Source organism: Nansenia antarctica (genome assembly GCF_963989245.1).
Source record: "Nansenia antarctica genome assembly, chromosome: 2".
In the NCBI taxonomy this organism is placed as follows: domain Eukaryota; kingdom Metazoa; phylum Chordata; class Actinopteri; order Argentiniformes; family Microstomatidae; genus Nansenia; species Nansenia antarctica.
This window is the reverse complement of record NC_137675.1, coordinates 14,117,008-14,143,148: the sequence shown is the minus strand read 5'-3', so window position 1 is coordinate 14,143,148 and position 26,141 is coordinate 14,117,008. Positions and strand designations below refer to the sequence as shown.

Below are 26,141 nucleotides of genomic sequence, written 5' to 3'. Positions count from 1 at the left end.
CTGCTTGCTTGATCTACATAAACAACCGTGAGAAGAAGCGGTGTATGGATATGGATATCAATATTCAACAGCATCGCTTGGCTGAGCTCAATAGCACACGGTGTTCTCAGCCGGGTAAATCTTGACACAGCGACACAGCTTGCAAATAATAATTCTAATATAATAATAAGAATAATTCTAAGCAAACTATAGTGGCAAAATATCTAGGAATGTGTGTGCATTCCCACAACGGCTGACAAAGGAAACAAGAAGCATCGTTCGCTAATGAGGTTAAAGAAAGAAGGCGAGTCAAGTGCGGCGGGCGGGGATGAGGCGGCGGAGACACGGAGGGCTCCTCATGTTCCTTACACATGGCATGACGGAAGAGGGACTTGACTCGGTCCTTCTCCTTCAGTCTGTTCCTCATGAGGGGAAAGATTTTCAGGGCGGCTACTTTATACAGCGTGTGACCACCAGGGGGGGGGGGGTGGGTGGGAGAGACACATGGGGGAGGGGGGGTTGGGGGTGGAGGGAGAGAGGGAGGGGAGGGGGATGGAGAGAACATGTTAACATACACACACATACACACACACACACGACTGATGCAGGAGTAGATGAAAAACACAAGGCTTGGGACTTGAACTTTTTTGAGGGGAGGATCCATGCGCATGTACACACACACACACACACACACACACACATGCACGCACACACACACACACGCACACACACACACACGCACACACACACATATAGCATAATACCAACACATATGTCTTTCCATGCACTGTCACAGACACACATAGAATACATCAAGGGGACATATGGGGGAAAAGCATTTTAGAAATCCGAATATTGAAGATGAAAGTGTGTGCATTTCACTGGTATTCTCCGCCCATACAGGGGACCACTAACCCAAACCACAACAACAGAAGATTTGTTACCAGAAAATACTTTTATTCCGTCTTACTGATCTCTGACTAAGGTGCCTGGGCGGTGGGTCAATCTTAATAACAATGGGAGGAGTCCTGTCTCCCTGTCCAATGGCTAGTGGTCTGTTGTAAATGGCTCTGGCGACACCCCTCTCTGGCGGTGGCGGTCGTAGGGGCCTAGCTCTCACTTCCCGGTGGCTTACGGCTCGGGCGAGGGGCCTGTAGTGGAATGGATTAGCCACTTTTCCCTGGCCATACTCACTGTTGCTCCTCTTGTGGGGGGAGGTGGTGGAGCTGATGGAGGCGGTGGTGGAGCCTCCGGAGCCATCCGAGCCCACGGAGGAGCCGTTGTCCTGGCAGGAGGAGGAGGAGGGGCGGCCCCCGCCACCCAGGCCCTCGCAGGAGCCCGAGTGCGTGGGAGTCAGGGAGCGCTCGCGGTCACGGTCAGGGTCACCCCCCCGCTCGCGGCCCCGAGGCTTCATCATCTTCTTCATCTTCATGGCGATCCAGTTCCCACGCCTGGGGAAATTAAAGACCCGGCATGAGAGAGATCGAGAGTGTGTGTGTGTCATTTTCACCTCAACCTCATGGCAGGTGTGTGTGTGTGTGTGTGTGTGTGTGTGTGTGTGTGTGTCATTTTCACCTCAAGCTCATGGGAGGTGTGTGTGTGTGTGTGTGTGTGTGTGTGTGTGTGTGTGCGTGTGTGTGTGCGTGTGTTTATCCACACCATACCTCCGTGGAGGCGAGGGTTCGTAGAACTTGTACTGGTCCATAATCTTCTCCTCCAGCTTCTCCTTCTGTCTCCTCAGTTCATTCAACTTGTCTCTGAGAAAGAGAAGAAGAAGACAACTCAACTGCCAATTGGTAGAAAGACTATACAGTACTTTCCCACAACCTTCCCCTACCTAGAGAAAACATCCCTGTCTGAGAGAAACCATGAGCCGAGGGAACATAAACAGAGGAAAAGAATCTCTGCTGCAAAGATGGCCACCAGATATGTTTATATCTGTAATACCGACTGAACCGACTCAACTGTCACACGGTCTGAACTCTGCACCTTGGACACACAGCAGGTGGAGAGAACTTAACTATTTATTTAGCTATTTATTAAAAGGATCTCCATTAGCTAAAATCCTTCTGCTCACTTACAAATCCCTCCATGCCTGTGCCCCCCAGTACCTAACTGACCTCCTCTCCCAACATACCCCTTCTCTGAACCTGCGATCCTCAGACATGGGCCTGCTGTCCACCCCCCCGCACCAAACTACGGACCTTTGGGGACAGAGCCTTCAGCGTGGCTGCACCTACCCTCTGGAACTCTCCCCACAGTGAACCGCAATGCCCCCACCCTGGACTCCTTCAAATCAGCCCTCAAAACCCATCAGTTCACCAAGGCCTTTGGCCCCTAGTCACTCTTTCTGTCTTGTTTTGTTTGTTTTCTGTTTTGTCTGTCTGAGCATTTCCTTTAGAAATGTAAAGCGTCCTTGGGTTTTATGAAAGGCGCTACATTATTATTATTATTATTAGCTGATTCCTCGGGGCCATCACCAGGGAACAACAACAAGATGCTATCCATGACCAACACTAGACTACTGATCAGTCGCTTAAGTAGTACATTTGTAAATGGTATTTGAATGAGGACTTGCTATTGGATTGACCTATATGTAGGGCTCGCTATTTCAATGATAAGTGTCTTTTTTAAGGCGTTCGATTTTTGGCAAGGTAACATGATTTGGCCATCACCTGCTATTCTAGCGAAATGACTGTGAGGGTTAAGACATTTGATAATTTGACTGTACAGAGTATATGTACAGTTATGAAGTGATAATTACAGTACGGCAAGTACAGTAGGTAGTAGGTATACAGAGATGAATAACAGTAGCTATGTACAGTTAAGGTAGCTATTAGGGCTAGGTTTCCAGTGTTTATACCGCCCCACAGGCCCTGTAGATGTAGAAACTCAACCACAGGAGAGATGTGTTCGATCTAGGCTAATTACGGCCAATTTAGGTCAGACGACTTTCCTTTTTTTTAATAAACTGGCAAATATAGTGATAGTCATCAATAATCCACGACCACGAGGTTCTGAGCGTGCTCTGCCATGACTGCCCTGGTATTTTGGGTGGCCTACATAGGATGATCCGTGTGTTTGGTGCAATGATTTTCTATAAGTACAATGCAGCACAGTATAACAATGGCCTTCAGCTTTTGTTGCTCCACAATGACAAGGAAGCCCACTGTTCTCTGGATTCTATGTTAATTGCTGTCTGTGTGTGTGTGTGTGTGTGTGTGTGTGTGTGTGTATATCATAAGAGTAGTGTCACGTGTAATGTAATGTTCTTTCGAGTAGGGTCTCCTAAACAATTAAAAATTATATTAGTTACAGAGTTCTTTAGGTAATATGTGCGAGTCCTACAGTATATGTATCATTATATACATATAGCATTGCAGGGGAGGCTGGTCGAGGTGGAAATCGGAGGACGGGCTCATTGTAATGCATGGACTGGAAGGAGGAATGGTATTGTACATGTACACCACGTGTTTGATACCGTTCCTCATTCCGTTCCATGCATTACAATGAGCCCGTTCTCCGATTTCTACCTCCGCCAGCCTCCCCTGTAGCTTGGTGATGTTAGCCCGGTGTGGTGGCGGTCAGTCTTTACATGTACTGTCTCTGCTCCACGTGGAACAGGTCCTTGCTCTCCATGGTCTGCTCCAGCAGGGTGCGGTTCTGCAGCATCAGCGTCTGGATCTGGTCCAGCAGGTGGCGGTTCTCCTCCTCCAGGTTCCCCTTCAGCTGGCCCAGCAACTGGTACCAAAGGAACAGACACACACACACACACACACACACACACACACACACACAGACACAGACACAGACACAGACACAGACACAGACACAGACACAGACACACACACACACACACACACACACACACACACACACACACACACACACACACACACACACACACACACACACACACACACACACACACACACACTTCTGTTCACACTTCTTCATTTTAATGTGTTTAATGGTTTTGAATGATTAAATTGGCAGCTATATGGTGGGAATATTCAAACAAACTTGTTGAGAATATATATATATATATATACTTTGAGTATATATAGATAGATGTTTATAGTCCATACATACCTCACACTGGTTGGTCAGTTTGGTGGAGGTAATGTCCAGTTGCTGGTACTGCTCTTTGAGCTTGGAGAAGTCCGACTCCAGCCGGGTCTGGTCCAGCTTGGCGCTGTTCAGCAGAGTCTTCAGGTTCTTATGGTCGACCTGCAGGTCCTCGTTGTCTTTCTGCAGCTGCCGGTAGTTCTGGTTCAGCCTGGGGACACAACACCAAGGAGATTCCCTCTGTGTGAGAAAATGTGTGTGTGTGTGTGTACTCCTCTGTCAATGATATCAGCATACATTTCAGTCTATACTTTGAGTTTATGTGTGTGTGTGTGTGTGTGTGTGTGTGTGTGTGTGTGTGCGGTTGCCTCACCAGTCCTTTTCGTCCCTGAGCCTGCGGCACTCTGAGGTGGTGGTCCGGTGCTGCTCCTTCTCCAGGGCCATCTTCTCCTGCTCCTCCCTCAGGGCCTTCTCCAGCCCCTCCAGCCTGGCCCGCTGCTGCAGCAGGGTCTTGTACCTGGAATAACACACACACACACACACACACACACACACACACACACACACTTGGGGGTCAGTCTTGTGTTTGTAGTGGTACAGCAGTACACAGCACACTATGGTAAATTCTCGCTCAAAGACTGTTCAGTGTAAAAATGCAGTGCATCTCATCATGATCGCTAACCGTGCTAATGCTAATGTCGCTAACAGCTAATGCTAAAAAGTGAACAGATGGACAGTAGTGGTGTCCCTGTCCGCCAGCACACAGATGTCCTGTACAAAGAGTATTTCCTGAGAAGGCTCAGGTCCTTTGGCGTGTGCAGGACTCATGTGATGAACATGTTTTACCAGTCAGTGGTGGCAGGCGCAATGCTGTAAACAGTGGTTTGCTGGGGGGGGGGGGGGGGGCAGCATCAAAGAAGGTGACACCAAAAGGCTGAACAAGCTTATTAGGAAAGCTGGTTCTGTCCTCGGTGTCACCCTGGACACAGTGGAGGAGGTGGCCAATAGGAGGATGAGGACCAAATGCCATCATGGACAATCCGTCCCATCCCCTACATGACACTGTGGCGGAGTAGAAAAGCTCCTTTAGACAGACTATTACAGCCACGTTGCACTAAGGAGCACTATAGGAGGATCTTTTCTGTCTGCCGCAATAACACTGTACAACTCGGGTTGATAGGAGTCAGGCTGAGGATGTTAAATCAACTAGACTGTTATATAGTCTATACTTATACTGTATATAATGCTTCAGATGTCTATTTATTAAAAATAAAAAAAATAATCTATTATTCAATTGTCACTTTATTGTGTGGTTGTTGTTTGTTGTGTGAGCTGCTGTACCGGTTTAATTTCCCCTCGGGGATCAATAAAGTGTCTGTGTCTGTGTCTGTGTCTGTGTCTGTGTCTGTGTCTCTCTCTCTCTCTCTCTCTCTCTCTCTCTCTCTCTCTCTCTCTCTCTCTCTCTCTCTCTCTCTCTCTCTCTCTCTCTCTCTCTCTCTCTCTCTCTCTCTCTCTCTCTCTCTCTCTCTCTCTCTCTCTCTCTCTCTCTCTCCCTCTCTCTCTCTCTCTCTCTCTCTCTCTCTCTCTCTCTCTCTCTCTCTCCTCTCTCTCTCTCTCTCTCTCTCTCTCTCTCTCTCTCTCTCTCTCTACTCTCTCTCTCTCTCTCTCTCTCTCTCTCTCTCTCTCTCTCTCTCTCTCTCTCTCTCTCTCTCTCTCTCAGTACCTGTCCTCCAGCGTGCGGTGCTCCAGCTCCAGACTGCGGTGGACTCCCTTCAGACAGCCGTGCTTGCCCATCAGGGTCTCGTACTCTGCCGCCTGCCGCTCGTGGCAGCGCCGCCAGCCTCTCGTGGTCCCTCAGCAGCTGTTCGTAGACGCCCCGCAGCTCCTCGCGCTCGCGCACGGCGCTCTCCCGCTCGCCCTCCGCCCCCGACTGCTGCCGCTGGAGCTGGCCGTTCTGGGCCAGCAGGGAGGCGCTCTGGGAGTTGATGGTGGATTTCTCCACCTGCGGAAGGTTGACCGACACGACGAGACAGACCAGGCAGGGGGAGATTACAGATTAGGGGGATTAAGATTCAGCGGTATTAATCTATACTCTAGTCCATAATCTCGACTATTCACCCGTTCACCCCCACAGGACGGGTCATGTCACTAATGGCATTATCACCTGGTCATGTCAGTGGATTAACCACGCAGCATTGTTATTGTTGGCCTGTCTCTGTCTGGAGTGTAATGTGTAGGGGTTAGAGTGTACTGTAGGGGTTATAGTGTAATGTGTAGGGGTTAGGGTGTAGGGGTTAGAGTGTAGTGTGTATGGGTTAGAGTGCAGTGTGTAGGGGTTAGGGTGTAGTGTGTAGGGGTTAGGGTGTAGTGTGTAGGGGTTAGGGTGTAGTGTGTAGGGGTTAGGGTGTAGGGGTTAGGGTGTAGTGTGTAGGGGTTAGGGTGTAGTGTGTAGAGGTTAGGGTGTAGTGTGTAGGGGTTAGGGTGTAGTGTGTAGGGGTTAGGGTGTAGTGTGTAGAGGTTAGGGTGTAGTGTGTAGGGTGTAGTGTGTAGGTGTTAGGGTGCAGTGTGTATGGGTTAGGGTGTAGTGTGTAGGGGTTAGGGTGTAGCGTGTAGGCGTTAGTGTGTAGGGTTTAGTGTGTAGTGTGTAGGGGTTAGGGTGTAGCGTGTAGGCGTTAGTGTGTAGGGAGAACGTCTGACCTGCAGGGTGGCGTTGTGTGTCTGTAGGGCCGTGTTGTTTTCCTGCAGTGAGGCGGTCTGTCTCTGCAGGGCCAGGATCTGAGCATGCAGACCATCTGACTGGGTCTCCAGCTGCCTCAGCTGGGCTTGCAGCGCCTGACGCTCTGCCTGCAGCGTTGCATTCTGCAGCCAGGGAATAGGGGAGGGGCAACGTCGTCAATACACAATACCTTCTATTTAACGAACGAGTAAACATTAACTGTTCTCCCTCCCTCTCTCAAATAGTCAGACAGAAAATCAATACACAATACCAGCAAGACAAGATGGTAGATACATTGATAGAGAATTGTATGTAAATGTCCATAGACAAACATAATCGGGACCTTTCTATTGGGAAACTTTGACTTGTGTTGTAATGTATTTATGATTTTAGAGTACTTAACACTAAACAATTAGGTCCAAAACATTCTAGGGAACCAAATGCACCCATGGAAGTTCTTAGTCGACCTGTATGATGATTTGACGACTTCCGGATCATTCCACACTCACGTTTCTCTCCACCTCGATGAGGCGGTCCTTAACCCTCAGCAGCTCCCTGGTGGCCTCCTGGCTCTCCCGCTGCCATTCGCTCACAGCCCAGTCCGTCCCCCTGGGAGGGGCGGAGCTACCGGCTGCCCACCCCTCCTCCTCCCGCTGCAGCAGGGCCTCATAGTTCAGTCTCACCTGTAGGGGAGGGGGGGTGTCAAAGGTCATATTATATCAGCAGCCTTACCTAGAGGGTCAAAGGACATATTATATCAGCAGATAATATTGATGTGCGAAAAGAGGATCTCATCTCCCACTTTAATTGACGTGACCTTCAATTGCCCTTTATACATTCCTCAGGACACAGTCATTCCTCAGGACCTTTTCTCTTATCTTTTTCACTACAGAATGCAGGAATACATTGTTTTCACATACAGTATGTAGACACAGGTACTGTGCTAGAGATAATGAATATGGGTTTTCCCTCAACAACTCACTGTCTTGAGCTCCTGTCGCAGTTGCTGGTTGAGGGTGGAGGACTCCTGCAGGCGGACCTCCAGGGTGGCCATCTTGTCCTCTTTGATCTGGAGGGACCTCTTCAGAGACGCCTCCAGCTCCGACTCCAGCATCTTGAACCTACTGTAGGTATGGGAAGAAAGAAAATACCTTCCTTTTTTTTTCAACCATAGCGATCAATATAGATTCTTCTTTCTATATGTGTATTGCAGTGACACTCAGTCCTGGTCCTGGAGGCCCACAGTGGGTCCAGGTTTTAGTCCCGGCCTGGTGCTATATCACACCAACTGATGAGCACTGGACGGTGCTCCATACCAGTCGTCAGTCCGTTCCATGCATTACAATGAGCCCGTCCTATGATTTCTACCTCCACCAGCCTTCCCCTGATTGGTACTGGTATGTGAACCAATGTTTACATTTACATTTTTACGCCTTATTCCAAAGCGACTTACAATCAATACATTTGACTAAGCAAGTGAATCATCAATCCACCAGTCGTAGCAGGAAGAGTAATCTAGCTCAGGCCAGGGGCCATTGGCAGTCTCAGTGATAGAAGTGATAGTCTAATATATAGACACTGTAGAACAGAGAAACAGTACAAGGGGGGCAGTAGAAGTCATAAGGGGCACAGTAAAGGGGAAAAGCGGGTGTCTCAGGAGACACAGTGTTGGGGGGTAGTGGATGTCTCAGGAGGAGCAGTTAAGGTGTAACCTGAAGAGATGGGTCTTCAGTCTTTTGTGTGTAGACCACAGTACCACAGTACGTTCTCACCTGTTCTCTGAGGTTTCCTCCTCACTCCGCGGTGACTCTGGGTTAAGTACTCTCATCTCCAGCTCATGGGCCAGTCTCTCCAGCTCGTTGTCCCTCTGCTGGGTCTTCAGCTTCTCACTCACCAACTCCTACAGACCAAACGACGACCAGGAATCAGATCAGTTTCTTTTTTTTATCATGTATTTCATAACAGTCAAAGACCCAGGAAATCATCGTGGACTTCAGGAGGAAAAAATCTGAGGTCCAGCCCCTGCTCATCGACGGAGAGAGCGTGGAGAGAGTCTCAACCCTCCGATTCCTGGGGGTGCACATACAGGATGACCTGTCCTGGAAGAACAACACAGCAGCCATCATCAAGAAGGCACAACAGCGGCTCTACTTCCTGAGAGTCCTCAGGAAGGACCACAACAAGCAGGAGATACTGGTGGCCTTCTACCGCTGCGCAGTGGAGAGCATCCTCACCTACTGCATCTGCAACTGGTTCTCCAGCTGCACAGCCGCAGAGAGAAATGCGCTACAGAGAGTCGTGAGAACAGCCCAGAAGATCACCGGCGCCCCCCTCCCCTCTCTGGAAGAGCTGTACAACACACGCTGCCTCAGGAAGGCCTCCAAGATCTCCAGAGACCCATCCCACCCTGGGTACGAACACTTTGCCCGGCTGCCCTCGAAAAGGCGGTGCAGGACCATGGCCGCAAGGACAAACAGACTGAAGCTCAGCTTCTACCCCAGGGCCATCCAGGCCCTGAACACAGCAAAGACCTAGGTTCTGGGCCCTGGACAGTCTGGACGGATTGATGGCAGCTGCTGGATTGAAAAATCAGGTGTAGTGCTGAGGCACAAATGTGTACATTTCAAGCCTGCAAACTGCGACACTTTAAATGAATATGCAATAACACTATGTGCAATATGACAACCCTAGTCGTTTTATCTGTACAGTATAGTATAGTGGATAGTGTACATTGCCTTTATTTATGTAAACCAGCTCCTTTCCCTTCTTGTTTTTTTTTTTGTTTTTTTTCTTTCCTAGCACCAGGGGAGCCACCACTACCAAATTTCGTTGTTTGGTACCTGTACTATAGCAATGACAATAAAGACCATTCATTCATTCATTCATTCATTCATAACATTTTATATATAGTTATAGTTGTATATATACAACTGAAACCCTGAATCTCATGACAAATTGTTCCACTTCTGCTGGAGAAATTCGAATTGAACACGGACATGAAAATGCCTTAGAGCTAAAACAAAAACGGATCTCATGACTCGAACACCCCCCACCTCTCTCAGGGTGATCAGCGTCCTCTGGTCGATGGCGGCCAGCTTGGCCAGCTCCCTGTTCTCCCTCTCCAGCCCCTTCACCCTCTCGGCCGTCTCCCGGAGGCCCTCGGCCTCCTTCCCCAGGGCGCGGTTGTCCCTCTCCAGGCTGCTCAGCCTCAGGTTGCTGCAGTCCAGCGTGGCGTCCTGGATCTCCGCCTGCTGCCTCAGCCGCCGGTTCTCCTTCTCCAGCCTCCTCTTGTCCCTCTCCAGGCCCGAGGCCTCCTGCTCCAGGGTCTGCTTCTGCTTCTCCAGTTGCTCCAGGCGCCGCGATGAGATCCTGAGCTCCTCCAACCCCGCCTGGAGGCTCTGGTTCTCCGACTCCAGCTCGTGGACCTCGGCCTCTAGGCGCTGGAGCTTGCGGCCCGTGTTGTCCAGGGAGGCCTGCAGGCGGTGGTTCTCCGTGTCCAGGGCCTTGCACTTGGCTTCCAGGCGCTCGGCGTGCTTGGCGGAGGGGGAGCGAGTCGCGAGCCTCGGGTTGACGTTGTCACGAAGGGGGCTCATGTTCGCGGGGCTCACAGTCTTGAGCGTGGAGCAGTGAGGGGGATTAGGGGGCTCACAGCGGAGATCGTGGTTTTTCGCTAATACTTCCAGGACGGAGGTCAGGTCTTTCAGATCCCCTGACTCCCCGTCCTCCAGCTGGCCTTTCTCCTGCTCCTCAGAGTCCATCCTCTCCTTGAGGGTCTCCATCTCCCTCTCCCCTCTCGCCGGTCCTTCCCCCTCCAGCTCCCCTGACGCCCGGCGGTAACAGTTGGGGTCCATCACGACGTGCAGCTGCGTGTGTTCCGGTGTTACCATGTTGGAGAGCAGCAACACGCTGGTCGCGTCCATCCCGGGCTTTGTGTCAGTGTCATAGGTTTCCTTCCTGACCAAGGAGGAGGTGCTGTGGTCCTGGTCATGGAGATGGTCGCGGTTGTGTTGCGGTCCTGATGTCCTCAGCTCCTCGATGGTCCTCAGCAGGCTCTGGTTCTCCTTCTCCAGCCTCAGCAGAAGGCTCCGTGAGCGATCACTCACCTCCTCGCTCAGGGACTTCTGACCTGCATGCCACCACAGCAGATTGAACAAATCAATCAACCAATCAACCAATCAATCAATCAATCAATCAATGACTGTACAATCCTATCTCCCCAGATCAGATATTAGAGACCAGGTACCTCTAACCAGGATAAATAATGGTTAAATACAAATATTTTCTAGACTGTCACTTGTGGAGCTGTAAACAAAAAAATGTGTGTGTGTAAAACATTTAACACAAGTTAGATCATTTAAATGTAACTGATGTGCGAGTGTGTGTGTGTGTGTGTGTGTGTGTGTGTGTGTGTGTGTGTGTGTGTGTGTGTGTGTGTGTGTGTGTGTGTACCGTCAGAGTTCTCTGGTGACCTGGCCCGCTGCTCCAGCTCCCAGCCCAGGTGCTGAGACTCCTCCATGCTCCTCCTCTGGGCCAGCTCCAACGTCAGGTTCTCCTCCTGCAGCTCCTCCATACGCCTCCGCTCCACCTCCTTCTCCTGGGGTAGAGGGAGGGAGATGATGAGAGGGAGGGGAGAGAGGGAGGAAGGGGAGAGAGAGAGAGAGACAGAGAAAGAAAGAACGAATGAGAGAGAGAGAGAGGGGGTGGATTATTTATTCTAATATTCAGTATGTAAATATTCAGATATTCAATATTGACCCTGAAAAATACTTTTGCCTTTTACATTATACTGTAACTGACAGTTGTTCCTCTTATTGTACTTTGATTGTACAAACAGATTGCAGAAATACAGAAACAACTTGTTCCTCTCATTGTACTTTGGCAGAAATACAGAACCACTCTCTGTCAGATTCCGATTCCGATTCAGTTTAATTATCATTGGCTGAATACACTTACAGAGACAACAGACACATTCGGCATCTAGCCAGATAATGCAATAGTGCATAGTGCAAAAGCCATAAAAATATATATACAGTCTCCCTCTCATCTCTAACCCTTCCTTCTCTATTCTTCCTGCTGCTCTCTCTTCTTCTGTTCTCTAACCTCTCTCCCTATCTCTAACCTCCTCCCTCCCTGTATCTAACCTCCTCCATCCCTCTCTCTCATCTCTAACCCTTCCTTCTCTATCCTTCCTGCTTCTCTCAATTCCTCTGTTCCCTAACCTCCCTCCCTGTATCTAACCTCCTCTCTCCCTCCCTCCATGTCTAACCTGTTCCATATCGTGGACCCTGGCCTTGAGCAGCAGATTGTGTTTCTCCAGCTGGTGGAGTTTATCTGAGCGTGCTCGCCAGCCCTCCACCTGCTCCTCCAGCACCGCCTTGGTCTCCAGCAGCACCTGGTTGTCCTCCTTCAGCTCCTATAACACAGGACGGACGGACGCACACACACACACACACACACACACACACACACGCGCGCACACGCACACGCGCACACACACACACACACACACACACATACACACATACACACACACGCATATACACACACACACACACACCTCTGTAAAACACACCTGTTTCATACATAAAAACAACAACAATCTCTTCGACAATAAAACTATTACGTACACTCTATTGCTTGAGATATTGCTTGATATCTACAGTAAGTGTTTTTGTAAACAACGATGAGCAATGACCTCCTGATTGTTTTGGAAAATATCTCTGGGGCTTTGGACCTCTTCCAGGCTTTCCGGGCTTTTCTCTCAAGATAGATAAATGAATAAAACACAACAACCGTTCACTGTCGCTACACTGGCTGCTTCTGATAAAGTATGCTTCTGATAAGGTATGGTGCAGTGTCCTTGAGAAAGGCATGCTCCAGAGTGTTCTGTTCAGTCTCCTTATCGACACACAGAACAGTACCTCCACTTTGGCCTTGTAGAAGTCCATGTTGTGGAGTTTCTCCCGGTACCGGCCCACTTCACTCTCTAGCTTGTCGGCCCGGATGGCCCTCTCCCTCAAGGCGTCCACCTCGTCCCGGTAGGTACGGGCCGTGCGGGCGTCCGCTAGCAGCTGAGAGTTCTGATATATGGACAGACGCAGACACACACACAGACACACAGACACACACACACACACAGACAGACAGACAGACAGACAGACAGACAGACACACACACACACACACACACACACACACACAGGGTTAAAACCCCAGACACAGCACAATGTCGTAAATACAGCCTACAGTGACAGGCAGGCAGTGGCTATCAATAAAGGGAAGTCAATATGACTTAAACTACCTATACTATTTGGGGGAGGGGGGGCTTTTTGATAGATTTTAAAGGAAGAGTGTCTGACTATTCCGGGTTTACGTTAAAGGAATGTTTACATTAAATAAAGAAAAAACTAATCTCTTAATACAGGCATTGAGATAAACTTAATCATAGTAGCTTGTGTGCTGTCCTAGATGTCACTGGGTAAAGGGTTATCCACTATCGCTAAGCCTGTCCTCAACAGTAAAGTCAAGTGTCCATGGATCTGTGTAATCTCGGATGCAGCAAGGATGCTGTACAGCAAAACCATGTTACTGAGGATTAGAGAACGGACATACACCCTCTCCTCTAAGACCAGGGCAATGTGGCTGGTGGTACAACAAAGACGGCCGCCGGCCCATCCACCCATAAAGGATGATCGGGTGATGAAGGGTGATTGGAATGGGAGTGCCCTATCTATGAATTCTATTTCTATGGATGGGTTTGTCCCATGCTTTTAACCACCTCCTGTTGGATCCTCTTCAGATCTGTCTCCATGTTCTCCAGCTCCTGACGACAGTCCAGCACCTGCTCACTCTTCTCCTCTCTGGAGTGGGGGGGAAAGAGGGAGAGAGAGAGAGAGAGAGAGAGAGAGAGAGAGAGAGAGAGAGAGAGAGAGAGAGAGAGAGAGAGAGAGAGAGAGAGAGAGAGAGAGAGAGAGAGAGAGAGAGAGAGAGAGGGGAGAGAGTCAGGGTTAGAGCTTCTCTTATGCTTACAAACTCTATACAGATGCACACACCTACCTATCAATCCATCCATCCATCCCAGTTATTCTTTATGTTAAAACTGTATGGCAGATATCAGATGACTGGTGGCACGAGACCCTGTTACTGGCCAAATTCCATCACACACACACACACACACACACACACACACACACACACACACACACACACACACACACACACACACACACACACACACACACACACACACACACACACACTCTGCAGAATCCAGCCCCCCCCCCCCCCCTCTCTCCAGTTCACCAGAAATAGGGCAGTACTCTACCGTCCTATGAGTCGTGACAGTTCTCTTTAATCCCCTGAGGAAAAGCCTCTTTTATAAATGTTGTTTTTCGCCAAATCTATTAACTTGTTGAGAAATATGCACTGTACAGCTACATAGTACCTACTCCAGGAAAGGCTGGTGGAGGTAGAAATCAGAGGACAGGCTCATTGTAATGGCTGGAACCATACATTTACAATGAGCCTGTCCCCCGATTTCGACCTCCACCAGCCTCCCCCTGATATACTCTTGGCCTACAGTGCTGCACTGAGGCGATTCAAAAGAGCAAAGTCATGCAGTGTTCCAGTTGCATTATGTGATATTGTGCGCCCTGGAGCTAGAGTCAGCACATCCCCGTTCACACAATGAGAGAAGAGAGGGGAGGAGACGGGAGGGGAGGGGAGGAGAGGGGAGACATGGGAGGGTTGGATGGGGTGTGTGTGCAGTGGTGCTGGTGGTGATGGTGGCGTTGGTGCGTAGGAGAGGGCCTATGTGGGTCAATGGCGATGCAAGGCTGTGGCTCTGGCCAAGGCAGGCGGTAATCTGGGCCAAACTCCCCCTGGGCATGGAATCCTGTGTCAGCCTCTCTACCACTCTGTCTCTCCCTTCACTCTCTTGGCAGTTGGGCCACACCAACTATATCAACTCAACTCTATCACCACCAGAAGTGTGTGTGTGTGTGTGTGTGTGTGTGTGTGTGTGTGTGTGTGTACTGTCTGTACAGTCTACATGTAAGTGTTAGCTGTACGGCGCTAGCCATAGCTATGGGTCGAACCAGACGACCAAACACCAACATTTCTTAGCCGTTTGAGCTAAAGATTTGATGAGACTCAGTGAGACCAAACAGAATAAAATAAATAATTCATGTCATTTCTCAGCACAGATGTTGAAGCCATTACAGTATGTTGCATGTCCTCTGAATATGTACAAATGAGTGTAACTGTTCACCAGGTATAGTGGTGGTGGTTCTAGACACAAATCATGTAGTTGAGGGGGAGATAACTTGGAAAGTCCTATGGAGATACATACTGTTATACACAAAGGTCCTATGGAGATACTGTTATACACAAAGGTCCTATGGAGATACTGTTATACACAAAGGTCCTATGGAGATACTGTTATACACAAAGGTCCTATGGAGATACTGTTATACACAAAGGTCCTATGGAGATACTGTTATACACAAAGGTCCTATGGAGATACTGTTATACACAAAGGTCCTATGGAGATACTGTTATACACAAAGGTCCTATGGAGATACTGTTATACACAAAGGTCCTATGGAGATACTGGTATACACAAAGGTCCTATGGAGATACTGTTATACACAAATGTCCTATGGAGATACTGTTATACACAAAAGGTCCTATGGAGATACTGTTATACACAAAGGTCCTATGGAGATACTGTTATACACAAAGGTCCTATGGAGATACTGTTATACACAAAGGTCCTATGGAGATACTGTTATACACAAAGGTCCTATGGAGATACTGTTATACACAAAGGTCCTATGGAGATACTGTTATACACAAAGGTCCTATGGAGATACTGTTATACACAAAGGTCCTATGGAGATACTGTTATACACAAAGTTGGAGGTCTCTCTTGAGAAAAAAAAACCTACATCTCCACGACTAACCTGGACGATTAAAGGTTGAATAAATAAGTAATCAAATAAACACATAACACGTGTGTTTATCAAGTGAGCATGTGACTGAACACGCCCCTTTCAGGAAGTGTTTGTTGGGAGGAAGATTGAGAGCACATGGTGGAGAAAACAAACAGAAGTTAAATCAAGTTACTAATAAGTGAGAAGGGATATTTTCAGTTTGGCTTCCCCCTGCAGCTTGGCTGTTTGGGGGGGCGGGGGGTGACATATGTTACAGTTTGCACAATGACTGATACAATGGAAATGACCAATGGAATGGAGAAGGATAATGAAAAGAACATGGGCAGTGGAGTGGCGAAAGAAAAGAGTGATGGAAAAGAGGAGAAGAAGGTATGACATTATGAGAAGGAATTGTGGGGATGATAAGGATGTTGGGATGATAAGGATACATGTGGGGAAGGAGACATTTGAAAAGGTGTTTGGGGAAGGGAGCACCTTTATAACTGTGGGAGGATGGAGGGTTGTCATCCATCACCCTCGGACAGGCGGTTCAGGACCATGTTCGCAAGGACAAACAGACTGAAGCTCAGCTTCTACCCCAGGGCCATTCAGGCCCTGAACACAGCAAAGACCTAGGTTCTAGGCCCTGGACAATCTAGACAATTTGATGGCAGCTACTAGATTGAAATCAAGTGCAACACTGAAACACAACTGTGAACATTTCAAACCTGCAAACTGCGACACTTTAAATGAATGTGCAATAACACTATGTGCAATATGACAACCCTCGGGTACATAAGGTTCAGAGATAGGAAATGTTAGAATAGGTATAGCATAGCATAGAGTACAGCACAGTGTTTTATTTGTATAGTATAGTATAGTGGATAGTGTACATAGCCTTTATTTATGTAAACCAGCTCTTTTCCCTTCTTGTTTTTAGTTTTTTTTCTCCTAGCACCAGGGGAGCCCCCCCTCCCAAATTTCGTTGTTTGGTACCTGTACTATATCAATGACAATAAAGACCATTCATTCATTCATTGGTTTATGATTTTGAATGAATTTTTGTTGTCTGTTTTTGGTCTGATGTTGTCTATTGTGTACTTCTTTGGTTTTGTCATTTGTGTGCTGCAGAGTATAACACGCTGTGTACTGAGAACAAATTCCACCGGCTTTGGTCGTGTGGCTAATAAACAATCTATTCTCTATTCTATTATTTTTTTTGTCTGAGTTGATAGGGGGCTGATGCCTTCCTATGTGTTGTAATGTGTAAATAAGGTACTGGAAATAATGTAAATTATAATTTTTTGATAATAGAAGAAAATTCTAAAAGTTGGTAGAGCATGGTGCTAACAACGCTTAGGTTATGGGTTCCATTCCCGCTGGGACCATATATACTGAAAATGTATGCACTCATTGCAATGTAAGTCACTTTGGATAAAAGCGTCAGCTAAATGGCATATATTATAGGAGAAAGAGGAGGAGGAGGAGGAGGAGGAAGAGGAAGACTGGTCTGGCCACTCACAGCTCCTGTCTCAGACGTCTGATCTTGGCCTTGGAGTCGGCCAGCTCCACCGCCAGGTGCTGCTGGGAGCCCGGCTGCTGTTGCATGCTGGGACAGTCACTGGGGGACAAGGCACCGCCGGTCGGAGAAGGTGAGGTGCACTCTCTCTCCTGCATCAGCTCTACTATAGTCTAGAGAACACAGAGGAGGGGGCAGAGGGAGAGGGAAAGGTGTTTAAAAAGTGATGTTTACTTGAGTGATTCACCAGCGGTCAAGTTCAAGTTGAAAAGTTCTACAAATTCAATCAAAGATCATCATATAAAGTTAATCAATAACTAACTTAGTACAGTTACAATATAAAAAGCACGGTAAAACAATGGATCATTTATTAAAGATCTTTTATTACATCATCTCTGAAATGTGTATATGCTTTTATTTACGCAATGTGTTCCGTTGTGTTCCGTTTTTTATATGATAGAATAGTGCGTTGGTGATAATAAACACTACATTTACAACAACAAAAAAGTAAATCAACTTGAAACCTGGATATTACATAAAGAGACTCAAGTAGTATCCATTGCCCTAGGTCTGTCTGAAACGAGATTCTTTATATCTCAGTATGGGGATCTCCTGGTCTACAGAATGATAACTGGTCTTAATGAGGTCAACTCGTTTTAAAGGAACAATATAACTGCGTTACCTCCAGCTGAGTGTCCCTCTGGTCCACCAGGCGTCTGAGGTGCAAGGCCATACTCCTGGACAGAGTGTCCAGCTCCTCAGGGCTCAGATCGCTGGCCTCCAGCCACTGCAGATCCAACACACTGTCCTGGCTGTGGGTCACCTGACCACACAACAATAACACACAGAGAGACTCTAGTCACAACGGTTATACTATACAGTATTCATTCTATATACAGTATATACTGGTGGTTTATTACTGTATCTGTAGCTCTGTGTCTCATAATAACAGACGATGAATACAATAAAATACAATAAAGACTGTACTGTATGTTCCACTGTGGCTGTCACAGGGGAGGCTAGTGGAGGTAGAAATCGGAGAACAGGCTCATTGTAATGCATGGAATGTGCCTGTCGTCCGATTTCTACCTCCACCAGCCTCCACTGTGGCTTAAATCATGTATTTTATGTATTTTGGTTCCATGATACAGACATAGTCTAAGGCTGCATTCATTTGCTCCTCGGAACTAGGGAATGCAGACATTTCCGGGTCTGCAGCTTGTGTAGTTCTGAGAATTCAGAGTTATAATTAGCCACACTATCATACACTAAATCTTTGTAGGAAAGCCCAGAGTTTCCACAGAGCACTTGAACGCACCATAGTAACAATGCAGGTACACGTTTGCAATCTCTCAACAATGTGATCTAGAATCTTATAATGTTGTTAAACACTTTGCATTTTTGGTAACCAAGACGTGGCGATGGTATAACGTTATACGCTATACTGTATCGGCATCTTAAAAATATGACACTTTTTCGTGTGGGTCACATTACAATGTTTGGAGCAATGTTTGGAGCAATGTTTGGAGCAATGTTTGTTACCAACAGCAGGGCAACCAGTTGGGAGTGTCACCACAGTTATGTTTGATAAAATGACAATGACATGACAAGTTTATCATTGCTCACTGTCCTCAATAAAGGTCAAACTACTTTGCAATACTACTGCAGTAATTGGACACTAGAAGTTGCGTGTGTGTGTGTGTGTGTGTGTGTGTGCGCTGTAAAAGCGGTCCTTTGTCTAGTTCCTTAGAGATGTCCTTAAGGATTTTTAGAGTTAAGCACACTTGCATCATAACACATGTGACTGATCTTTCCTACCTGAGGGGAAACATCAATAAATTCATTCTCACATAACCGCGAGACAGAGGATAGCACTGTTTATGAATAGATAGATGATGGCACATGATAGAAAAATATTATTGTTGACTAAACCACATTTTTGAAAAGGGACACTTATCCGATTAAAGCTACACTGTATCTCGTACACTCGAAAGTCTATCATAAGCTTGTTCTCAATGACATGAGATAAAGCGATATGCACGTTGTTATTGCATTCCACTGACGTGGAATCAGATATACCTCTTGAATATGAACCGCGATGGCTGCTTTCGTGTCGTAGTCGAGGGTCTGGATCCTGTCAATGTACTCCTCTTGCATCTCACACTGAAAACAAAGACGCAGGGATTAACATCTAAACCACTTTGGTGTCGCCTGAGGGGCGGTATCCTGTTTAGAGTTGAAATAGGGGTCAACAGTCTTGGCATAAGAGAGTGTAAAACAACATCATTACATTGTAATTACATTTTAATCAGAACAACGCATGTGTGTGTACGCAAACACACACACACACACACACACACACACATACACTCATGCATGCGTTTACCACGTGGATGCACACACACACACACACACACACACACACACACACACACATACACACACACACACACACACACTCATGCATGCGTTTACCACGTGGATGCACACGCACGCACGCACGCACGCACGCACGCACGCACGCACGCACGCACGCACGCACGCACGCACGCACGCACGCACGCACGCACGCACGCACGCACGCACGCACGCACGCACGCACGCACGCACGCACGCACGCACGCACGCACACACACACACACACACACACACACACACACACACACACACACACACACACACACACACACACACACACACACACACACACACACACACACACACACACACACACACGGCTTACCTGGACAGCACATCCCAATAACAGAAGTAACAGCTTCTTCATCTCCTCCAGACCTTGTTCTGAGAGTTAAAAAAACCCACATTTATCCCACATTTCACATCAAACTGACTGATGTAAAGAACAACTCCAATGTAACTTGAGTGGTTGCTCAGTGAATGTGGGTCAGCCATGCCACCAGAAGCAGCCACGAATCCATCAGATTGAGGATGAGCAATTGAATTACATATCTGTCATGGTGGCAGACCAGTGAATGCATCCTCTGTTTAACAAAATGTTATCATACTGTCTTTATCTGTAACTCAACAATGTACCAATGTACTGATAATGTGTTAAAGTAGCCTTTATTCAACATAAATCACACCAGTAGAATACAAAGGACAGAGGCAGCTCTGCTACACGCCAGAGAGAGAGAGAGAGAGAGAGAGAGAGAGAGAGAGAGAGAGAGAGAGAGAGAGAGAGAGAGAGAGAGAGAGAGAGAGAGAGACAAAGCGTTGGGTTTTGCTACTATAGGAAAGACGTGGAGGTCATACCAGAGTGAGGAGACTTGCCAAGCACCAACACATTGGGAAGTGGCACCATGATCAGCTGTCTCAGAGTCTCCTGTAAAGAGAATAAAAAAGCGGTGGATGAACAGAGAAAGAAAGAAAGAAAGAAAGAAAGAAAAAGAGAGGGATGGGTAGAGAAAAGGCAGATAAACAAATCTCAAACCAGAGAGAAAAGAAAAAAAAGATGTTGGGGAACAGCCAATACACACTGTGTGCCAACCAAGAGAAAGCAACCAAGATGGCTAAAAGACATTGTCAGTTACCCTTGGTGTTCCCCTTTAGTTACCCCTCTCTATACTATGAATGCCTATGCCCTTTTCTGACTGGGGGGATTGTGGACTAGCTACAGTGGCTACTCTACTATTGGGGGGGGGGGGGGGGGGCTATTAGTAAATTGATGTTTAATTGCTCCCCTAGAGAACCAAAGTCCCCCTTTAAGTTCAGGAAACTATTACTAGCTTCAGTCCCAAGTGAGAAGCACATCAGAGCGGATACGGATAGCCTTTAGGCTATGAACAGCTTTGATACCGTCAAAATCGACCTCCTCTCCAGCAATCCCATTTCCCAGTGACCGCGACCCATTTCCAATGAGGAATGTTCTAGAATCTAGGGACTGAACTAGACTGGACTGGACTGGACTGGGGGGGGGGCGGGCACTTGGCTTCCTCCCCTCCCCTTAAGCTAAAACTCTGATTATAACATGTGGCCTTACATGTTCAACCCACAGAGAGTTAGGAGATGGGACATCTTCAACCCATACTTGAGGAACAGAACACAAGATAAGATTAGGATAAAACGTCCAGAGATTACACAGCCGAAAATAGTGCAGTGACAATAATAATTGATGTTTTTTTTTTTCTTTCTCCAGATTCCCATATAAAGCCCTTCACGAACATTCTCTCATTTCAGAGTAACTTCCAAATATATATATTCCCATTGCAAGCAACTACAAAAAGAATAGCATTTATCCAGTTTGGCAATTCCTAGTACAGTAAGAAAGACAATATTGCTCAAGCTGATGGGAGTTAATTAGATCTGTTGAGAGTTAATTAGAGAATTTTGCAGTTACTTTGTGTTTGCTTTCCTTTTTGCTGAGTAAGAGGCGGAAGTGATTGAACTCTCTCTCTCTCTCTCTCTCTCTCTCTCTCTCTCTCTCTCTCTCTCTCTCTCTCTCTCTCTCTCTCTCTCTCTCTCTCTCTCTCTCTCTCTCTCCCCCCCCCCCCCCCTCCGCCCGCCTCTTCCCTGATTCTGACAAATCAAACCCTTGGGGAGAGAAGTTTGCTGTGATGAGTGTGTGTGTGTGTGGTACTCAGGGTAAAACCACACCACAGCCTCTCTGTGACAGCTACATGTCTTGTCTTCTCAAAAAGATTGACCTCTTTAGTTTCCCTGGTGTGATGCTGTATCAATAGATTTTTAAGGAACCCAACCTAATCCGAATATAAACTGTGAAAAATGTTTACCGGTACATATACAAATATCTTCATGGAGGAAAGGTCATGTGTGACACTGTCACATATTGCATCCCCTAACCTACAGCATAATCTCAATAATCTCACAGAGAAAAACTCTAATTCTCTTCTAAACCCAATCCCTTAACAAACCACAGATATGTATCTTAACGACTGACAATAGCAGAGCTTTGTTTTTTGGTTGTTGTTTTTTTTTTAATTAAGAGAAGTGCTTTTTAAAAAGAAACAGCCGCTCTATATAGTCATAACTGACCAGCGGCTCACGTGATTCCAAATGGGTTTACATGCCTTGTCCCAGTGTCACATTTACACCATCTAACCTCCCGGTTGCACTGATTGCACAGATGTTCACAGTACATGTAGTCGGATCCGGTATCTAGGTCACGCGTCTTAAGAAGAAAGTGTTGGCGCGCTGGTGGTGGCACGGTGGACCTGACCCGGCCCAGCCTCTGTGCTGCCAGCGTAGAACAGATGTGCTGCTAGAGTTGTTCCCCGTGTAGAGGATATTATTATTATACCTTGCCATGATGGATGGAACATTCTATAGCTCTATATGTGTGTCCTATAGATCAGGGGAAAGATTAGACCTGTCTCGATGGTGTGTGCGTGTGTGTGTGTGCGTGTGTGTGTGTCTGTGTGTGTGTGTGTGTGTGTCTGTGTGTGCGTGTGTCTGTGTGTGTCTGTGTGTACTGTGTCTGTGTGTGTGTGTGTGTGTGTGTGTGTGTGTGTCTGTGTGTGTGTGTGTGTGTGTGTGTGTCTGTGTGTGTGTGTGTGTGTGTCTGTGTGCGTGTGTGTGTGTGCGTGTGTGTGTGTGTGTGTGTGTGTGTGTGTGTGTGTGTGTGTGTGTGTGTGTGTGTCTGTGTGTGTGTGTGTGTGTGTGTATGTGTGTGTGTGCGCGCGCACGTATGTTTGTGTGTGCGCCAAGCCATTACATATACAGTATATTCTCTATAGATCAGGGGAAATATTAGATCTAACTCGGGATACTATACATACATTTTTGGCATTTAACAGAAGCATTTAACAGAAGCATTTATCCAAAGCGACTTACAACAAATACATTTATCTAAGTAAGTGAATCATCTATCCATCAGTCATCATAAGGAAAAGTAATATATGCTATGACCAGGGGCCATTGGCAGTTACAATGCTGGAAGAAGGAAGAATTACTTTATATATTTTTTATTTATAGTAGAGAAGCTGTACAGGCGGGTAGTGGGGATGAGGAGGACTTTAGGAGGGACAGTTAAGGAGATTTGGGAGTGTGTGTGTGTGTGTGTGTGTGTGTGTGTGTGTGTGTGTGTGTGTGCGCGCGCGCGTGCGTGCGTGTGTGCGTGCGTGTGTCTGGGCACACATGCGTCCCATTCCCAGAATGAATGAATGAACGTCCAGGCCAGTCGTTGAAACCCAGTCCAATGTTCCATGCAGTATAGCAGAGAGAGGAAAGTTTTATGGAGCAGAGAGAAGGTTTAGATGGTGGAAAAAGTGAGAAGGAAGGAACTCACCTGGTAGTACGTCTTGATTTGACGGATGAGAACGGTCAAGTTATTAACCCTCTGACTGGAAAGGTTGCCCACTTTGTTTACACTCTGAAGAGTACCTTTGGGATTTCTGTAAAAAAAAAAAAAAGTTATTTCTGTGCATTTGACTGCTAAAAACCACAACAAATGGTTGTCAAGGGAGCTGCAATGAGGATATGTCTGCTGCAATGAGGATATGTCTGCTTAACTTGGCTTGTTAAAGTCCCACATGAAACCCTTGCCTTTCAGCTCGTCTTTGATTTCTAGTTTAGCATATGACATCATTACTTCAGTCTGGCCGGTGCTGTGTGGAGAATTCACAGCCAAGGGGGAACAGCACAAGACTACCCCAACCCAGCACCCAAAGAAGCCCTTCATTCACTCACCCACTCCCTAATCCCAAACTATTTGAATGTCTCCCAATAGAACCACATCCGAATTTGGGATTCTTGCATGTCACTTGAAATGTTCGTGCATATCTTCCAATGATATCAATGTATGATTTATGTCAACTTCAGACACTGTCAGTGGATCTCGAAGTTAGACCTCGACCCACCAGACAGGTTTTAGGCAAGCCTGGTCCCAAATCTCTGTCTATCCCACCAAAACAAAAAAACAACAAGAGTTGTCTAATCCAAAGTGCACAGGTCTGGGGCCTGCCCAGGCTACCTGAACACAGACACACACACACGGAGACCTAGTGACCTACTGTCAACCTATTTGACCATATCCGTCATGCGCTACACAGTCTCCTGCACTCCTGAGCCCTGGCTGCCTCCATCTCTGCCATCTGTGCCATCATCACTAAAAACCATCAACAAGGCCCTAATCCCAGAGGATCTCCCAATCCAAGGGATTATCCAGACCACCAGCCCAGTAGTATCTTTTTTTTAAAAGTCATTATGAGTCTGGGTGGGATGGGCCTGTGACTGGGCTGGCCAGACACTCTTATCCTAGAGAACACTGGATCATCATTTTTTCTCTAGCATATTCTTTAATGTCGCCCTCCAAACAGATATGAGATATCCTACCTGATGCAGGTATCTCATGTTGCAAACCTGAGAATCAAAACTGTGAACGACTAATAGTAAAGCTTGATATTGGTCTTTCAAAGCCATTGCAACAGCTGTCACTCATTGTTTAAAAGACTAAAGACTGTCAGAGGAACACCACCCGTTTTGTGTTGACTCTGGGTGACGATAATTCTCTGAGCCATAAGGCAGTAGGTCCAATAATAATCTCTTCCCTTGCATAATCTCTTGAAGATTCCTATGACGACATTGGCTTGACAACCCAAACCTCCTCTGGAACCTATTCTGGAACTCATTAGAACAGTTCCATACATCTTAACTGGCAAACAGGGCCGTGAGACTACAAAGACCCCCTTCATGGCCAACGGGTGACAAAGCAGGCACTGTTGTGTAGCACTGCCTGGTTAAGAGCTTCGTCCATAGCTACTGTATAAGCAACAGCTGTGCCATTTGGATACATGCATATGCAGACAAGAACACTTCATTCTCCAAAACAAAATGTCACAAGATGTCACCCAAGCTGACCCAGGAGAATAGTCTAAAAGTAGCATTTCCAAAAGTGATTGTGAGTGAGGAGAGTGGAGTCAGATACAGCCAGGTTAAATGTCTCATCGCCTATAGGTCCCTTCAAAATGGTCATCTCACTGAAACGTTGTCTGTCAGGTAGTATAGGGGAGGCTGGTGGAGGTAGACATCGGAGGACGGGCTCATTGTAGTGCATGGAATGGAATGAGAAATGGTATGTTTGATACCATTCCTAATTCCATTCCATGCATTACAGTGAGCCTGTCCTCCGATTTCTGCCTCCACCAGCCTCCCTTGTCTTGTCAGGTAGGCTGGGCTACTGGCTTGGGATAACTCAATGACACAGGGAGGGCACTGGGTCAACATGAGGTCTATAAAAGGTGACACATGAGTCTATTTAGACACCGATCACAAACTTGGATTAGGGCATGAAGGGTCATAGTGTACCAACTGCAATGCAGGCAGGCACACGTGTACTGTATATGGCAAAATGTGCGCTGAATGGAGTCAAAACTTACATTTGAACCATGATCTTCATCATAAAGAGCCCATCCAGTAACTCTGAATAGTCAAGTTGCATGTTTCCATCGTTTTGCCAGAATGTCTTCACCTAAAAAAAATCACATTGAGTTTCTCATACAATTGAAAATCAATAGGCAGTAAATCAATAAGAAAATCAATGGGTAGAACAGCGAATAATGCAATCCTTCCTTACCCAAGTGACAAGCGGACTCAGCATGAATTGCTCCAGATAGGTCAGAAATACCTCGTTTTCCATTTTTGATCGATATTGTTGAGACTATTCTCAATTGAATTAGCAAAAAAAAATCCTAGCTGTGACTTTTGAAGACACCGTTTTGTTGCTGTTGCAAAACACAAAGAGCGATTCATTCATTCAAACATTCTTTTCCTCCAAAGATGTGAATGAAACATCGGACTCGGACATGGTGAAGGAGCCTGCAGCATTTCGGCAGGGATCCCGTTACGTGAGTCCAACTATTTGAGCATTCAAGTAGATGTCCGCTGCTGCCGCAGTGACACTACACAGGATTGTCGGCTAAATAAAACCTTGAGAACTTTGCATCATTCAG

General features: G+C 46.9%; 1 protein-coding gene across 1 annotated transcript in view; it reads right to left on the bottom strand.

Annotated features, from left to right (window-relative positions):
- Positions 1-25,828, bottom strand: part of LOC308149839 (girdin-like) — a gene marked incomplete at both ends in the record, with an annotated part of 28,916 nt that extends 3,088 nt beyond the window's left edge. Inside the window, 25 exon segments of the mRNA XM_080522725.1 lie at positions 349-429; positions 1,174-1,430; positions 1,644-1,736; positions 3,575-3,720; positions 4,072-4,258; positions 4,421-4,564; positions 5,771-5,874; positions 5,876-6,049; positions 6,745-6,906; positions 7,273-7,446; positions 7,746-7,887; positions 8,536-8,663; positions 9,817-10,889; positions 11,213-11,357; positions 12,030-12,176; positions 12,685-12,843; positions 13,541-13,622; positions 17,218-17,387; positions 17,897-18,037; positions 19,294-19,377; positions 19,958-20,016; positions 20,488-20,557; positions 23,480-23,585; positions 25,569-25,660; positions 25,766-25,828. Of these exon segments, the coding sequence (XP_080378851.1) occupies positions 349-429; positions 1,174-1,430; positions 1,644-1,736; positions 3,575-3,720; positions 4,072-4,258; positions 4,421-4,564; positions 5,771-5,874; positions 5,876-6,049; positions 6,745-6,906; positions 7,273-7,446; positions 7,746-7,887; positions 8,536-8,663; positions 9,817-10,889; positions 11,213-11,357; positions 12,030-12,176; positions 12,685-12,843; positions 13,541-13,622; positions 17,218-17,387; positions 17,897-18,037; positions 19,294-19,377; positions 19,958-20,016; positions 20,488-20,557; positions 23,480-23,585; positions 25,569-25,660; positions 25,766-25,828 (4,183 nt within the window).
- Positions 25,829-26,141: the final 313 nt, after the last annotated feature.